Source organism: Patagioenas fasciata, chromosome 20 (genome assembly GCF_037038585.1).
Source record: "Patagioenas fasciata isolate bPatFas1 chromosome 20, bPatFas1.hap1, whole genome shotgun sequence".
NCBI classification, from domain to species: Eukaryota; Metazoa; Chordata; class Aves; order Columbiformes; family Columbidae; genus Patagioenas; species Patagioenas fasciata.
The window spans coordinates 1,336,964-1,354,186 of NC_092539.1; the positions used below are offsets into that span (position 1 = coordinate 1,336,964).

The window sequence follows — 17,223 nt, forward strand, 5'->3', positions numbered from 1 at the left end:
TCATCGCTGTGAACAGGGGAGGTGAGAGCAGAGTCCCCTCCCAGAGTGAACCTGCATGGAAAGCAAGGCAGACGGGGGTTGGAGAGAGGAGGTGGTAACGGGGCAGTTAAGCAGAGCTGGAACACGAGGGTCCGGCTCAGACCTTCAGGACTGCTCTGCAGCTACCTCAGCGCTGACTTTGCACACACCAGACTGACCCACGGATCCTGCACCCAACAGCACGAGGAGAAAATCAAACTGGGCAGAGTTAACAGCCCGCACAGCAACACCTCGCTCTGCCCTCTCCATCAAACCCCAACCCGTCAATTGATCCGCACATCAATTCGCTCCCTAAAAATAAACAGCGAGACAACGCGGTGGCAGCCTGGACGTCACACGCCGCTATCGGAACAGGAGCTTCTCTGGGAGCCTGCCCAGGAGACTAGAAAATCAGACACCACCGCTGCCTGCGGAAGGACCAGGGCAGCCAACGAGCTTGGGTGTCCCCACTGAGGCCGCTTGGTCCCCCAGCCCTGGTCGTGCTGAGCCCCCATTCCTGCAGGTCAGCGGCCAAGGGAGCTGCCTGGGACACGCTGTGACTCCCCTACCTCGGTATCAGGGAAGGAGAAACGCGATTTGCAGGATTTGCGGTTGAGGTTCATCTCAGGGCACTCTGGGGATCGTCCCCTCGCACCAAGAACTCAAGCGGTGCTGCTCCCCTCTCGGAGCTCTGCGGCAGCACGGGCAGCACGGGCAGCACGGGCAGCAGGGGCAGCACGGTTCAACACCGTGGCGCAGCAAAGGGCAGGGAAAAGCGGGGTTTGGTAAGAGCAGCTGATCTGCGGAGGACACAATGATAATTTCCTAAGGAACACCAGGATGAACTGCTCTGCTGTGCCTGCATACGTAAGACAAAAGGGAAAACTGTAGTTTAATCCGATTCCTGCTTTGCCAAACTTGACTTGAACTCCAGAAGAGGCTACTGCTGAAAATCACTATCCCCGTACAGTGGCAGCAGAGCAGGAGGTGCCCCCGCTTCCCCACTCAGGACCTGCCACGCCAGCACGAGGTGGTTTATAATGGAGGTCTTGCAACCACACTGGGAAATCCAGCAGCGTGACACAAGGCTCCAGCTCAGGGACCAGGCAGCTGAGAAACGCACCGTGGAACCAGCTGCTGCCAGAGGCCAAGCGCCGGGTCCTGCACCTGGGTCACAACAACCCCATGAACGCTGCAGGCTGGGGAAGAGCGGCTGGAAAAGGACCTGGGGGTGTTGGTGCCAGCGGCTGAACATGAGCCAGCGTGTGCACAGGTGGCCAAGAGGCCACCAGCATCCTGGCTGGGACCAGCACTGGGGTGGCCAGCAGGACTGTCCCCCTGTGCTGGGCTCTGGGGAGCCAAACCTCAAATCCTGGGCTCAGTTTTGGCCCCTCACTACAGGAAAGGCCTTGAGGTGCTTGAGCAAGTTGAGAGGAGGGAATGGAGCTGGTGAGGGGCTGAGGCACAAGTGTGATGGGAGCGGCTGTGGGTCCTGGGGGTTCAGCTGGAGAACAGGAGCTGAGGAAATGGCCTCAACTTGCACCACAGGAGGTTTAAATTGGATCTTGGGAACAATTTCTTGCTGGAAAGGGTTGCTGGGCACTGGAACTGGCTCGGTTTTGCAGGGACCTGAATCCCTCGCACCAAGAAGCACAAGTTGCTTCGTGCACCACTGCCAGGTCTCCAGGGGTTCCAGAACCTGCCCCAAAACACAGGTCCTGCTCCCTGGCAGTGAACGTGCCCTTCCGTGCTGCGTCTCCTCCTCACCAGGGAAGTCCTAAGGCTGGTTTTAAGTCAGGCCTGCTTGAAGCTTTCCCCACACAGGTGGGCTGGGAACACACACATGGTGCATGGAGCCCAGTAACCCAGGACTGGAAAGCAGGAACCTGGTCTGCACCTCGCAGTGCCAACTGGGAGCGGGAGCTTTCCCACACACACACTGCTCCCGGTGCCGGGACACGCTGCTGACAGAGGCCCGAGCTAGTCCGCTCGGCATCACCAACAACTAAAGCTTCAAGAAAATGTCAAAACCAAATATTAGCTTCCCATCTGTAACTGCGTGTGGCTCTAGTGGGCACATGTATGGCAGCGACGGTGCCCGAGGCCGTGGCACCCGTCTGAGCTGAGGACACAACTGGTGGATGAGACATCGGGGTCCCAGGGGCCTCGCTCACGTCTCCTTCCCGAACCAGCAGAACAACCTTTGCTTTCAGCTGTCTGTGGTTTTGTTCACTGGCTTTTAGGGCCGATTAGACGGACATTTGATTTGGGGTTTACGGTAGAGAAACTTCAAGGCAACATTTCTCATATTGAAGACAGATGTGGAAGCGAGAGCTGGTTTTGAAGAAGGCTGAAGGCACAAGAAACATTTTGAAAGCAGCAGGGGGTTTCCTAACATTTCCTAAAACAGACTCTGCCTTTCCTTGTTTGCTTTGAAGCACAGGAGCCTGAGGTGGTGGGACACTCCAGGATGCTTCTTCCAAACCCCTCCATCACCCCAGAGGAACAATTTTCCCAGGGAGACTCCAGTCTGAAACAGAATGGGGCCAGACCCCCAGGGCAGTTTGGATAAACCCGAGTCTGAGCCTGAGCTGGTGCCATGGCCAGTGGAGCCCGCGCGCCCCTGTTCCTCAGACACAGCTGCACTGCAAAACAGAAACACTAAAGCCGCTTGCCAAGGAAATGAGAAGTTACAGCGTTATCTAATGAGGTCACTTCTTGAGAACAGCCTGTCACCGGGGAGTGAGCACCAATCACACCAACCACGCCAGGCACCGGAGCATCCGTAACATCCCCCTCCAGGAGCTCCTTCTGACAGCGACCGCTGACAGCGGCGCAGGAGCTGCCACAGCGCTGAGAGCGCGGCCCATGCCGACCAGGCCCCAGGACAACATCCCCAGGGAGGGGACAGGACAACACCCCCTTCCACCAGCACTGGGGACTTCACCTGAGTCACAGAGATGATGAGGGACAGCCTGGGGATGAAGGCTCCGGGTGCTCTCCTGACGGGGGAGCTGCCGCGCTCTGGAGCTGCAGAGCATGAGCAGGGACAAGGTCGGCTCCTCTGGCCCACAGCCAGCGAGGTGCAGGCTGGGAACAGAGGGGCTGTCACAGCATGAGGCTGAAGCATCTCCAGGAAAGGGGACATGAGACAAATACTGCACCTGGGACAGGTGTCTTTCATGTGCTGGAGAAGTGGAGCCTGCAGTGAGTGGTGCCATTTCAAACCCGACTCCTCTGGCCCATACCAAGAGCTGGAGGTGCCCAGGGGCGTGTGTGACGGTGGCTTTAGCTCCAGCCAGACACCTGGAGCCCCACAAACATCTCTCTGGGTGTGAAGTGCTGCCCCCATCACCCCAAATCCACGCTCACGCTGCGGGTTTCACCGCGGCTTAGACAGGACACACGGCACTCACCTCAGCTTCACAGCTCAGGACTTGCAGCTTTCTGCTTCCCAAGGGACAGATGTCAAAACTGCGCACGAGGAGGGTCGCCACAAGAAGGTGTTTGTAGAAGCTGAGAGCAGACCCTCCACAGCCAGGGCTTTCCAAGGCGCCCCATACACGTTCTCCCCAGGGCTTCACCTCCCAGCACGGACTCAGACGGGAACCTGCTCCGGTTTGGGAGCCAGATGCACAAACTCTACTCCGGGGACTGTAAGGGAGGCTGGGGTTTGCGTGGGGACCCCAGTTCTGGAAAGTAAAGCTGTGTCAGATCCCTTCCTCCAAAGGGAGGTCCTTCTGGTCACCTGCAGATGTAAGTCAGGGATCCTCCCACAGGACAGTAGTTTGGTCCCGGGGGAAACTGCTGATCAGGCCAGAGGCAGCTTCAAGCTGCACTCCAGCACCACGCCGTAACTTCAGCCAAAACCTTCAGAGAAAGACAATACATGCTGAACCTGCTTTTAAAGAGAAGGCTGGCTGCCCTGCCACAGCGCTCAAAATGCGGTATCCCATGCAGGCAACGTGGGTATAAAACCCTCAGAAGTACATTTGGGAGGCAACGAGAAGCAGGAGAAGTTGGTTCCCAGAGCAGCAGCTCTGTTCTAACCCATGGGCAAAAGCCTGAAGCTGAAGTTTTCATCCTAAGCTGAAAATCACACCCAACAACGGTTTTCTCCACACGAGGTGCAGCGGGGCTTCCCAGCACCTCCCAGTAGGAGCACTGGGCAAGAAGGGACTGCCCAGTTACTTTGTCCTGGCCCCAGGAAGCCATGCAGCCGAGAAGGGGACGCAGAAACTCTCCCCAACACCACGTACTTTGAAATAATATCACCTAAGTGCTGAAGTTTGCACTTTCCACAGCCTTCCAGGCTTCAATTCAAGTGAACGCTTCAAAGCCAACTGACTACAGGGCAAACACATCCCCTGCAGTGTGGACGAGGAGAGGCTGTCCCGCAGCTGACAGCCACCCGACCGCGCTGGCTGAGCTCATCTGGTTGCCCAGAAACACCCCCTCCCAGCTTAGTTTAAATACCGGTGTCAGGATTAAGCTTAAAGCTCAGTTTTCCTTTCAAAATTTAGTTAAATTTCCTTACGTTTCAAATAATTCTGTGTCTCCCAAGATGAACAGGGCAGCTAAAGCCTCTGTGTGGGTAACAAACGGAGGAGGCAGGGCTGACCGTGTGAAGCCCCCTCTGCAGCCCCGTCCTGGCGGGGGCAAAGGAGCTGGCGAGGAGAAAAGCACAAACAAAATTTACAGAACTGAAGATATTGATGAAACAGAAGAGGGACGTAGGCAACTGGAGGTACTGCAAGGCAAGAAAATAAATGCTCCAGTGCCGAGGAACCACAAACCTCCTCCACCTGGATAGCACAGGACGCGCCTTCTCGGTCTTTCCTTTTGCTCTGAGGCGCTAACTTTAGTTTCTGAGCCCTCCTCGGACTTTCCACCTCAATCTAAAGGCCCCTGCCCACAGCCAGCTCTTCTCTATGTATGTTTGAGGCAGACTCATTGGGAAACCTACACATGAGAAGAGGTTACTGATTAAAAGGAAAAACCCTGCAGGCCCACCGCAAACTGCTTTATCCAAATGCCACTGAGTGTTTACAATATTTACAGTCTGAAAAATGCATTTATAAACCCAGACATGTGCTAAGCACCGAAATATTTCATGTGCTTCAAACAGCTTTAAGCAGAGGTGCAAGTCATGCCCAAGCAGATTGCGCTCTCTGTTTTATATGTCCCTGTAGACCCGAAACTTGGTCTGTCTGAACAGAAAGTAAAACTGAAATCGGTTCTATTGATTTTTTTTTTTGAAGTTGAAGAGCTACAGCTTCAGCTGCAGAACATATCTTTCCCTTTGCATGCCCTGATAAGATTAGCAAACCAGAAGTGACGGTATCCTTCGATTTGTAAGCGGAGAGCAGCCATAGCAGCTGAGTCTCTCTCAGTACGAGCACACGATTTTTAAATTAGCAAACAATGAATTCACCCTTAGGGACTTTCCACGTCCTGTCGGAAATAGCGCAGCGAGGGACTTTCCGCAGCGGGAGCCGCCGCGGGACGTTGCACACGTTGCTGGCTGCAGACACGGCCGCGCTGCGCGAGGGGAGCTCAGCTCTGCGGCACCACCTAACCGGCCTGGGCCTGGGTTTAACGCTAGTCCAGGGTACCAAGAGAGCCCCTGGGCTACCATGGGCGTTTGATGCCTCCTTCCATCAGCCCAAGGAAAAGCTGCAGCCATGGGGCAGGAGATATGGCCAGATCTTGCCTATTCCCACCAGTTCCCAGGAAAGAATCGGCTTTTCACCAAAGGGCACAGAATATCCCGAGCCCACCAGGTTGAATGGCACCCGAGGCAGCCAGGAGGGGCAAACTCAACCCCGAGATCGAATCCTGCTCCCCTTTCATCACCCCAGAGCAACCAAAACCAAGATCAGGGCTGCAGCACAAGCACAGAGTCACAGCTCTAGGAAACACACCGTGTTTTAGCCAAACATCCACCGGGACCTTCGGAAGATTAGGTGGAGGGCAAAATAAGAGGCACAGCCTTATCAGTTCAGACATCCCGGAGCATCGCACACAGCGCAGCCTCCACGGAGACAGACTCACCCCTCTGCCCTTTCCAACTCCAAGGGCAAGTCCTGGCCGGACTCCAGCGCGCTCGGACACTTGTGGGACCACACAGGGAGGACCTGGGGGAGCTGATGATTTTTTGCTGAACTCTGCAGGAACTCCTTAAGATTTGTTTTTAAACCCAGGAGAAAATGTTCACAAGAGCTCATCAGTCCCAGCACAATCAAGAGCACTGGAAGCTGCTGATGAATGTAATTTGGTTTGGTCTAACAGAGACAAGCTCACTCACTGCAATCACCATTTTCAACACTGCAGTGACTTTCAGTCACTGGTCACCAGCAGAAAATACAGCGTGGGTCACGCAATCTGCAGACACCAGCAGCACAGCTTGAGCCTGGAACCGCAGTAAAACACTGTGCTCTGAAATGCAACTCCCAAACTCCCATTGCTGCGCCACTGTTTTTAACCAGACGTTTTCAGCCACACTGTGAGCCACTTATGAGTGAGGTTTTCAGGCAGGAGAGGGATTCTTGAGGCAGGAGAACCGTTTAGTACCATATTTCCCCTCATCTTTGGGACGGAACTCTTAGCACAAAGCAGCGGAAGGTTCTAGAGAGCAGCACGGGGAAGCAGCGGCGCAGAAGCATCTTTGTGTAGAACAGGCTCAGCAAGCTCGGCAGAAAACTCAGGCACAATCCACAGCTGTTGTTTCTTTCTGCTGCCTTGCAGCAGCACGGCAGAGAACCCAAACATCAGCCTAGACAGACTGAGCTTAAACCTTTCCTGACACACATCTCGGTCACGCCCTGGCCCACAGGGTCTTTACCTAGGGCAAGTGCGAGACAGAAATAGAATTTACTCCTCTTATCTCAGGCCCTCCACGTGTCGGTTCTTCCACTCCAAAAGGGATGACGAAACTGTCCTTCGGGAGCCCCAAAGCTTCCCGGTGAACGTACCTTCACCACTAACTGCCAACGCACTTTAACGACGCAGATCACCACAGCAGACCTGAGGTGCTGGAAAGCACGGGGCACCACGTGGCCCTGCCACCCTCAGCAAGAACACGGCTCTGAGGAGCGTCACCTGTGCGCAGGCTGGGGACCAAGGGCCTGCGGCCCCGAGGAAAACCTGCGTTGAAAAGCTGGTGGGCTGCTCAAGAAGAGCAGGAGTGGCAAAGCCAAACTGTCCAGCGGGCTCGTGGGGTCACTGCCCACTGCCCTGGTGGCTATGGGGGTGCTGGCTGGAAACAGGACCATGGCCAGGCCGCTTTCCCCAAGTTTTAGGTTCATGTTTCTTGACAGCTCACTTGCCTTTTATAGCAGAAAGGAGGTGGAGATCAAGTGAGTGGTTCCCACCACACCCGGTGCCTGCGATCACGTGCAAATCTGAAATGGTTTCAGTCCAGCCTGTGCCCTCAGCAGGGCAAAGAAACCTACCACGGCCAAGAAAGCTCTCCAGCTTCCACTGAAATCCAGGGAGGCAAACGCTCAGACCACCACTGCCGGTGCCAGCGGACAGGCACAACCACCGGAGCCTTCCCCAAACACAGAGGGAAGGGAAGGACGCAGCCGCAAAGGCCTCGCTTTGGTCCTTACCTCGTATTCTTTAATCGTCCCCTTCCACGTGCAGCCGCTGTTAATGCAGACGGCGGGCAGACTCTCCACCTCCCGACGGGCTGCGTTGTCTGGGAAAGCCTGAAACGGAAAAAACAAGCAAACCACAAAAATTACTGAGGGGTTGCAGTTTTAGTCCAGTCTCTAATGCTTTATTAAGGCTCCTCCAAGTCACCACATCACATCCTTAGAGGCTGCCAATGGCAAACAAATGGTTATTACGGTGTTTAATTAGGACACTGCTACATCAACGTGACCTGGATTTTAGGAGCTGGGGAGTCCACCACATTAATCATAACTCTCACTACTGAAGAAAACGATTCCTAGGAACGAGGGATTCTCAGAACTTTCAAGTGGTATTAATGGTATCAGTGACCTTTATTTTTCAAAATGCATTTTTACTTACCGAGCTTGTTTCCAAAATAGAAATTCCTTCTTCATATATTCCCTCCTGAATGCAGCTGGCACACTTCTGAGGTCCAGCACTGGCAGACAGAAAAACAATCATCATACACAGCAAAAAGAGACCGATATATGAATTGACGATAAAGCAATTTCTGGTAACTTTATAAAATGAAAGCATTTTCTTATTTTCAAAACACCACATTGAGCCTTTGCTCATGTGTGGTTTTTATGCCCGTTTCTGATTCTAATATATTTTCTTCTCCCGATTACCCGCTTTATTCAACCGCCCTCATGTAAAGGCAGGAGACAGAACACCAGGAAACTTTCCTGCAAGCCAGCGTGTACTTATATTTCTCACATTTTGGCACAACAAGCACAGATGGTTTTCAGGAGCAAGTCCCTTCAATGGTGAATGGCAAAAACAATGCGGGAGATTCTGGAAAAGGGAACACCTAAGCAACCCCCCAAAAATAAAAGCAAGTCAGAGATGACACATTCCCTTAAAGATGGTCTGACACGGGTAATGGAAATCAGATTTTGCTTTCCTTTTTCGCTTGAAAATGCCTCTTCAAGCATTTTGTCTTTAGACTGAAGGCACAAAAGTTACCTTATAATTTTCTTCAGGCAATAGGAACAGTAACGATGTCCACACTGAGCTTGAAACGGCCTCCTCAATATATTCTTGCAATCGGAGCAGAGGTATTTGACCTCCAGTTTAGTTCCCAGGATCTCCTTTGCAAATCCAGGCTGGTTTAGATCCAAAGAGCCAGGTGGAGTGGAGTTTGCTGCTGCCATGTGAACAAACAATCCTGGCTGGATCTCCAGAGCCTGAAAATGAAGATATGTTCCCTGTTGCAGTATAACTGGATGGTGGTCATTTTTCACATATACGCAGTATATATTCAGAGTATATTACACTGGCACTCAAAATCCAACAACGCAGGTGAACACACCGATATCAGGCACAAACCCACCTCCACCTAGCTAAAAATACAGAGAAAAACTTTACAGTTCATTTTGGAATTAAATTCAGAACAAAGAGACCATGTAAACAGACCTCACTAAAATCCCCATCCAAGCTACCTGAAATGCAGCCTGAGCAGAGAAACTAAGGTTTCTGACCCAAAACAAGAACCACAGAACAGTTTGGGTTGAAGGGCCCTTCCCAGCTCCCCCAGTGCCCCCCCTGCCATGAGCAGGGACATCTTCACCAGCTCAGGTTGCTCAGAGCCCCGTCCAGCCTGGCCTGGGATGTCTCCAGGGATGGTTCATCCACCACCTCTCTGGCCAACCTGGGCCAGGCTCTCACCACCCTCAGGGCAACAATTCCTGCCTCATGTCCAGCCTGGATCTCCCTCCTTTAGTTTAAACCATCACCCCTTGTCCTGTCACAACAGGCCCTGCTCAAAAGCCTGTCCCCATCTTTTTAAGTATGGAAAGGCCGCACTAAGGTCTCCCTGGAGTTTTGTCTTCTGGCTGAACACCCCAACTCTCAGGCTGCAGAGAGATCAAAAACCATTCTACAGCTGATCAGTAACATAAATAGATCACGTCGGTCCTCCACAAACCCGTAGGCACTGTGAGGTGCCCACAGCCTCCCACCGCTTGTTTTCAGTTGTCCAAAAGGCCGGGAATTCAGCCCAGAGCCCAGGGGACACTGCACACAGCAGAGCCCGGACCAACCGGCCTCTTCCAGAGGGCCGGAGCACACAGGTGTAAGGGGCACAAGCAAATCAGCGAGGAGGAAAAGAACCGGCCCGCCCACGGAACCGCCGGTACCGGGGGTGTCCCCCCCGGGGCGGCTGCTCCGGAGACCCCGGAACAGGGGCCGGGCTGAGGGCGGCCCGGACACCCCGGGGCCGCAGCGGGGCCAGCAGCTCCGCCCTGCGACCGGGCCGGGCGGCGCCACTCCGGTGCTGCGGGTATTTAACCGGGTCTTCAACGCAAATTCTATTTTTTCGTTGCATCACGACTGCCTGTTCTCGCCAGGCTGTGTTCACAGTCCCGGACACACGCACCGCCCCGGGATCACACGGGAGAACCGGGCACCGCCGGCCCCAGCCGCCCGCTCCGGACAGGCCGAGGAGCCGGGCCGGCTGTCCCGGGGCTCGGGCAGACCGCGTCAGCGCAGACTCCACCGTCCCCGGCTGCCACCACCGCTCGGTGCGTCCCGGCCTGCCCGCCGCCAGGAGGGGCCGGGCCGAGCTCAAGGCGGAGCGAGGCCCGGGGCGCCGCCGCACGGGGCAGGACCCGTCCGCCCGTCCTCCGCCTCTTGCCTGTCCGCCCGCCGGCCCGCGGCCCCCGGCCCCGCCGCCCCTCGCCCGTCCCGCACCCGCCGGTAACGCGGTGCGCACTCACCCGCCGCCTCCGTCCGCTTCGCACCGGAAGCCGCCCCAGGCCCCGCCCACCGGACACGTGTAGCGACGCCCCGCCCCGCCGGGCCCATCCGCGCGGGGCCATCCCGGGAGCGGAGCCAGCAGCTCTGACGTCACCGCTACGCCACGCCCCCACCCCATCACCCCCACACTGTCACCTGCCCCTCACACCGAGGCACCCCAAACACGCCCCCAAACACCCCACACGGTCACAGCCCCGCCACCCCCGCTACCACCCCCCCACAGCACGCTCCGCCAGCCCCCGCAGTGTCACCGCCCCCGGGGTCACCCCCAGGACCCCTGCCCTCTGTTGCTGCTCCCCGCACCGTCCCCTGTCCCACCCCTCCCCGGACCCACCCACCTACACCTTGTGCCGGCCAGGGGGTACCCAGAGGGACAGCAGCGCTCGCACAGGGGCACACCGACCCTGGGGTCCCAACCTCTGGGGACACCCACCTCCCCGCCACGAGCACCCCCCACCCCCCAGAGCCGGTCTGCCCCACCCCGGAATGCTCCTGAGAGGCCTCTGGCCGTGCCGGGTGGGGCCGGTGCTGCTCACCTGGGCACAGAGGACCATGGCTGCCCCACCGCAGGGACAGCGCGGGCCGGGGCGCTGGGGAGGACGGGCGGTGGCTGGCGGGGTTTGGTGTGATCAAGAAAAAGTGACGTGTGGGGAATCGCAGCCACTGGTCCCGCAGTGAGGTCAGCAGGAGGTGCTTTTAGCAGGGGAATTCACTCTGCAAAAGGTCACGGTGGCCAGTTTTGTCACTCAGGGTCCCCAGCCCGATCATGATGAGGCAGCACGGGGGCTTTGGGGCTTTACAGCTGCCCTGCGAGCAGGCAGGGGAGGGCTCGTTCTCATCACACGGGGAATTCATCTGCTGCTGGGGAAATCCTTCCCATCAGAGCCAGTTTGGTGCTGCCCCTGATGGTGCAGCCAAAGGGTCTGTCCTGGTAGCCCGGGCTGCAGGAATAACAGGGAAGCAAATGGGGGCAGCTCACCGGGGCCCAGGGCGGCACCATGGGCTGAGCCGGCTGCAGCCGAGCCCAGGGCGGCCCTGAGGCTTTCGCATGGGACCAAAGGCTGCGCTGGTGCCCTTTGAGGCAAGATGCTCCCGCAGAACTGGGACCAGCACCTGAGGGCGCTCGGGATGATGTGTGTCCCTGTGCTGGCACTGGGATGAGCACAACGCAGCTCCGGTGGGACTGGCACCACCGCATGTCCATGCTGGCACTGCTTCACTTTCTCCACCCCGACATTCCTTTTCCCAGCGCAGCTGTGGTAGTCTGGGAAAGCAACTGTGGAAACCTTTACATCACCAAAGTTCTTGGCTGGCTGACGTGATTTAGGGAAGGAAAACCCCTTCTCCGTTTCCGAGCGAGCTGTGACCCCGGCAGCGGTGCTGGGGGCAGGATGTGCTGTTCCCAGAGAGGCAGGAACCGCCAACAACGTCTCACCTGCAGCTCCAGCTGCGGGACGGAACCACCCGGGGCTGCTCTGAACAAACCCACTGCTGCAACACCCCGGCTGCCACCGCAGCGCCAGCAGAGCGACTCTCGTGACACTGAGTAATGCACAGCATTAACCTTCCACCTCCGCACACCAAGACCACTCTCCCGAGGCTCCTGGAGCCCAGCAGGTCGTGGTGACAGAGCCACAGACCGACTGTGCAGAGGGAAACCCCCACACTCTGCCCGTGCCCCGTTTCTGCGCAAAGCCTGATTCCCCATAACCTGGAACCCAGCTGCTCCCCTGCGCTTTGCTGTGAGGACCTGCAAAAACACCGCCAAGGGTTTGGAACTCCCGCCCCCCACCACGGCTCTGAGTTCAGAAACCAGAGCGAGAGGGTTGGGTTCTCCTGCCTTTACTGCGGAGCTTCTCGGGTGACTCAGACGCAGAGCCGAGCGGGTTTATCCCTTCCCAGAGGAAGGCGCAGGGCCTCTGCTGCCGCTCAGAGGCAGAGCCGCCCTCTCTCTCGCTGCCTTACGCGGGTTTCCTGCAAACCGAACGCAAACGGGTGGATTTTTCCGCCGAGCAGCCGAAGCGCCGCGCCCGCCGCGGGGGCAGCTTGTCCGGTCACCGGCACCGAGCGGCCGGCCCCGCGGAGAGCAGGGGCTGCCCGGGGAGCGGGAGTCCTGCTCCGCCTTTCAAGAAGCCCGAAGGGAACCCCCGGGGCTCCTCCGGCGGCAGGAAGGACCTTCCAGCAACCACCCGCGGCACCCACCCCGGGGAGCAGAAACCCCAGGCCGCAAGGCCGCGCTGCGGGACGGGAAGGCCCCACACCGGTCTCCCGTTCGCTGCCGCCCGGGGGTGCCCTCAACCCCCTGGCTCCTCGGCTCCGGGCCCCGCAGGGTCCCGGGGGCACCGGCCCGCGCTGACGTCACCACCGCGGCACCACCCACCGCCGTCACGGCGCGTGCCTGGCTCCGCCCAGCTGAGCGCGGCCATTTACGACCGCACCGAGCGATAAGCCAATCCCTTCTAGGCACCGGGTTATTGGCACCGACAGCAGCCTCTCAGCGCGCACAGAAGCGTGCCCGCCCGCCTCCAGCCTGCCGTGTACATTAGCCAATCGGAGAGCGAGCCGGGTTGATTGCTCTGTTTCTGCGCCTATTCCGAACAAGTGCGTCACTCCTGGAGCGCTATTATGCAAAAGCCCACTGAGCAACCCGAGGCCCCGCCCTCTAAGAGCGTCCCCCGCTAATGAGAGGCCACCTTTGCTGAAGGGCGTGAGTGCTGCCCTATCGGCGAGCGCGGCGGTGGGCCCCGCCTCCCGGGGGCCGGGCGATGGGCTACGCCCCCCTGAGCGGCGGGCGCGGCCCCGGGCAGAGGCGCGCGGCGGGCGGGGCCGGTGCGGGGCCATGGCGGAGAGCGACTGGGACACGGTCACGGTGCTGCGCAAGAAGGGCCCGAGCGCGGCCCAGGCCAAGTCCAAGCAGGTCAGCGGGTGATTCGCGGCGGCGAGCGGCGCGGAGGCTCGGGCCTGGCGCGGCCGAGGCCCGGGCGAGCCCGTGGCCAGGGCGAGCCCGTGGCCAGGGCCCGGTGCCGCTGACGGGGCGGCTCCGGGGAGCGCAGCGCTCACGTTGGCCCCTTTACTCCTCTAGGCGATCTTGGCGGCCCAGCGGCGCGGAGAGGACGTGGAGACCTCCAAGAAGTGTGGGTATCCCTGGCCGGGCTGCGGCGGGGCGAGGGGCGAGGCCTGGGCAGCCCGGCCCGGCGGCACCGTTCCCGGGGGGGCTCACAGCCCGGCCACAGGCCGCGCCCGGCCCGCCCCCCCGGCCGCTCCTGCAGGCGGCCGCTGGTGCTGGGGGGCAGGAGGCAGCACCCCCGGCCAAGGCGAAGGTTGCTCTGAGTGGGGCCGCGTGAAGCCGAGAACCGGCGGGTGCCCCGGGCCGGGGGGAGCGCTCCCCTGTAACCGGCTCTGGGTTCCTGATTGCCCGGAGCTGAACTCTGGCTGGTGCCAGTGCAAACAGAAAGAAAAACATCAACAACAATATGTGTATTCTTGAGGCCACAAAGCTCTTAGAGGAGACTTCACCATCACAAAACTTTAAATCCTAATTTTTGCAGCTTATTTCTCTTGTTGGTAACATGCTTAGGGATTTCTGTGACTGCTTCCTGTGACGTTGCTCTTTGCTTCCTGTCTGATGTAAGTTCTCAGGTTCTCTCACCATTGGAATGAGATTATGATGGTTGGAAATAAATAAATAGATGATTTTTGAACAACCTTAGACAGCTTTATCAAGAGACTGGATGTCAGAGGCCAACGTGAGAGAAAGAATTCAAACTAGGACTTACATACTGCAACTAAAATGAGACAAAACAAATAGCATGTTTTTGAACCACAGGCTTTCAGCAAAGCTAAGTACGGTTAGAGTTTACTTATAAAATGCATCAGAAAATTGATTAAAAGCCACTTATTCATGCTGCCTTATTCCTGAGCAAACAAGATAGGAGTTCAGATATTAACCCCCCACGCTGTAGCACAAGTGTGTGTCTGGAGGGAAGTTTAAATATGAAATCCCCAAGCAATAGCAACATCTTGTCCATCTGGAGTGAAGTTCGGGTGAGAAGTAAGGGAAGGGGAGAGCTCTGCATGGCTGTGTTTAGACATCAGCATTGACAGCGTTAACGTGTTCTCTGATCTGCTTGCGATCAGCGCTGGTGTTGGCATGTTGAAATCTTGAACGCTCCCTGGGATCCTGGGCAGCTGAGTGCTTAGAAAAAGCACTTTGATACATTTTGGCACAGCTCTGAGCCTTGTTTTGTTTGTCTTTGTTTTTTTGTTCTTGCTTTGAATGATAGGGGCAGCAGGCCAGAACAAACAACACTTTATTACAAAGAACACAGCCAAGCTCGACCGAGAGACAGAGGAGCTGCACCATGACAGGGTTCCGCTGGAGGTGGGCAAAGTGATCCAGCAGGGCCGGCAGAGCAAGGGCATGACGCAGAAGGACTTGGCCACGGTGAGTACGGCCCGCTGGCCGCTGCCCTCCCCTCCTGAGCAGGCTCAGGCGCCTCCAGCGAAGGTGGAAACCTTTCCTGGCCCCTCGTGGGCAGCTGCAGCGGGACGGTGTCATGAGCAGGGAGTTTGGTGAACTCTGATCTCCGGGCAACATTAGCTATGTAGGAAATGTTTTAGGGGTTTATCTGTACAGCTCTTGAACACCTGCTTGGAGACAGCGTTGCTGCAGCTGGTGAGCTGGTAGGAGGCTGTTTTGTTTTGTTTTGTTTTGCCCTCTCCTCCCATCAGCTCAGCACTGACATGAGGGTTTTTGTAAACCCCGGCCTGCCGCAGTGTTCAGAAGCTCGCTGCTGTCTTAAGCAACAGCAATCCAGAGCGTTACCGCTCCTCCTGGGGGACCGAGGAAAGCAGAAGCCTGTCCAGGGTGGTTTCACCTTCGCTGCAACACTCAGATAGCCAAGGGAGGCGATAGTGGTAGTGGAGTAAGCCTGGAAGTAGCACTTTGTCTTCTGATTCTGTCATAATTAGGTGCTGTTAATTATCTGTGTGAGTACTTTGCTGTGTATGGAGCCGGTGTTTGAGATGCCTCCTCTCTTTTTAGAAAATCAATGAAAAACCACAAGTTATTGCTGACTACGAATCAGGAAGAGCAATCCCCAATAACCAGGTTATGGGCAAGATCGAAAGAGCCATTGGTAAGTTCAGAAAGGAGACTTCAAAAATACCATCAATGCTTTCAGTGCCCAGGAGGGATGTTTTGGTTTAAGTTACATTTTCCACATCAGGAGGAGTTGCTGACTGTAGCTTATCCTGGGTGCGGTGTCATTAAGCCATCTTCTGATAAAACTTGGATCTGCTGACTGAAACCAGAACTCAGAGCTCTTGTTCTCCTTTGGTTTTCGTCTTCTTGCTCTGGGCCGTGCACTGGGCCCCAGCCCTGCACGCTGCCCTCAAAATCAGTGAGATACTGGGACCCACGAACACCTGGTTGTACTTGGGAAGGTGTCTTGCAGCCGCTGGTTTTGATGTTACTCTCCCAGGCCAGTTCGGATGCCCTTTTCTAGGAAGACAGTGCACAAGCAAGAATTGGATCTTTTCTGAAATTAGTCTGATGCTCCTAGAAACTAAAGCAGGATTCTCCCCAGCTCCAGTTCCCCTGCCCTCTTTTTTGGATGTTTTCGTCCTTATAGCAAAAACTTGTGGAAATGAAGTTATCGGGTGAATGATTGAGTGCGGATGGCAGCTGATGGTGGTTGTCTCCTTTGTCTTAATCCAGGCCTTAAACTGCGTGGGAAGGACATTGGAAAACCGCTGGAAACCGGCCCCAAAGGGAAATGACAACAAAGCCTCGAAATCAGTTTGTTCAGACTGATCTCGCCTGGCCGGTTCTCCTTGACCACCAGAGTCTCTCTTCGTATTGCCAAGCTGAACAAGAGGGTTTCAGACTTGCTTTGGGGGGGAAATCTGCCGAATCTGTACCTGCTGTAAAAAGGCAACCTTAAAGAAGCAATTTTCCTGATTTTTGTTTTTCCTTCCTCCTTCCCAGAGATTGAAGAACTAAATCCCCAAAAAATACCACGTCTGATTTGCCAGAAAACATGTGTGTCTTGGTGTTTAGAATCTAAGCAGCTAATTTTAAGACACTTGGGCTGGTCTGAAATGTGGCCATTTAATTGGAGCAATTCTGGGGATGGGTGGGAGATATTATATATAAATAATTAGGGAGAGTTGGGGGTTGGTCAGTGTCTGCATTTGAAATGGTGACTCAGTCACTGCATCACGACGACATTTTTGTTTGTTCCTTCCAGCCTGTTTTAAAGAGATCTATAATAAAGTTTGATACCCTTCAGTTGCACGGGGTAGTTGCTGCATGTTCACCACGATGGTGAATGTTTGTGGTTGGGCACGACTGGAGCTGCAGCAGCGGGACTGCCCGGAGCTCTGGGCGAGGGCCCCACGCTGCTCCGTGCTGGCGCTCAGGGCTGCAGCTCTGGCTTGCAGCCCCGCGATGAGATCAATACTGTGGCTTTCTGTTCTGCGGAGGCGAGTGGTTTCTCTGGGGAGCTCTACAGAGCACGAGGGATGTGGAGGCACTGGGGTGTTTGGTCAAAGCCATGGCCCTGCGGGAGCACCGCGGTGCTGGGGGTGGTTCCTGCTGGGCGCTGCCAGGACGTGGTGCTGGGGCCATGGGGACAGTGCTTGACTGATGGTGGTGTAACCGAAGTGGGACAGAGCTGATGGGAGGGTTCTGTGCGGCAGAGTGGGGACAAGCAGGCCCAGGGAGCAGGAGGGGCACAGGCTGGACCGGCCGCCTTGGCCCGGGGCTGC

The 17,223-nt window shown here is 56.5% G+C and overlaps 2 protein-coding genes across 6 annotated transcripts in view; one reads left to right on the top strand and one right to left on the bottom strand.

The window, feature by feature from the left end:
• Positions 1 to 12,765, bottom strand: part of LOC136110617 (ATP-binding cassette sub-family A member 2) — a 158,906-nt gene extending 146,141 nt beyond the window's left edge. Inside the window, exons 1-4 of one of the 5 annotated variants that reach the window (XM_071817223.1) lie at positions 12,655 to 12,765; positions 8,662 to 8,882; positions 8,056 to 8,134; positions 7,632 to 7,730 (exon numbers count right to left, since the gene is read on the bottom strand). In XM_071817223.1, the coding sequence (XP_071673324.1) occupies positions 7,632 to 7,730; positions 8,056 to 8,134; positions 8,662 to 8,849 (366 nt within the window). In that variant the 5' untranslated portion in view covers positions 8,850 to 8,882; positions 12,655 to 12,765. Of the gene's footprint in view, positions 1 to 7,631; positions 7,731 to 8,055; positions 8,135 to 8,661; positions 8,883 to 10,412; positions 10,477 to 10,988; positions 12,620 to 12,654 lie in introns of those variants that run through there. The other 4 variants (XM_071817222.1, XM_071817220.1, XM_071817221.1 and 1 more) reach the window with 4 other exon arrangements.
• A 447-nt stretch (positions 12,766 to 13,212) lies between these two features.
• On the top strand, positions 13,213 to 16,744 carry EDF1 (endothelial differentiation related factor 1). Its single transcript, XM_065854148.2, has 5 exons — positions 13,213 to 13,369; positions 13,535 to 13,586; positions 14,736 to 14,896; positions 15,497 to 15,590; positions 16,172 to 16,744. The coding sequence occupies exons 1-5, from the start codon at positions 13,292 to 13,294 to the stop codon at positions 16,231 to 16,233; spliced, it is 447 nt and encodes a 148-aa protein (XP_065710220.1). The 5' UTR covers positions 13,213 to 13,291; the 3' UTR covers positions 16,234 to 16,744.
• Positions 16,745 to 17,223: the final 479 nt, after the last annotated feature.

Bases quoted from the DNA above. Each gene is read 5' to 3' on its own strand.
- EDF1 (XM_065854148.2), top strand. From the start codon at position 13,292: ATGGCGGAGAGCGACTGGGACACGGTCACGGTGCTGCGCAAGAAGGGC. The intron at 13,587-14,735 runs GTGGGTATCCCT...TTTGAATGATAG, and splicing joins CGTGGAGACCTCCAAGAAGT to GGGCAGCAGGCCAGAACAAA. The intron at 14,897-15,496 runs GTGAGTACGGCC...CTCTCTTTTTAG, and splicing joins CGCAGAAGGACTTGGCCACG to AAAATCAATGAAAAACCACA.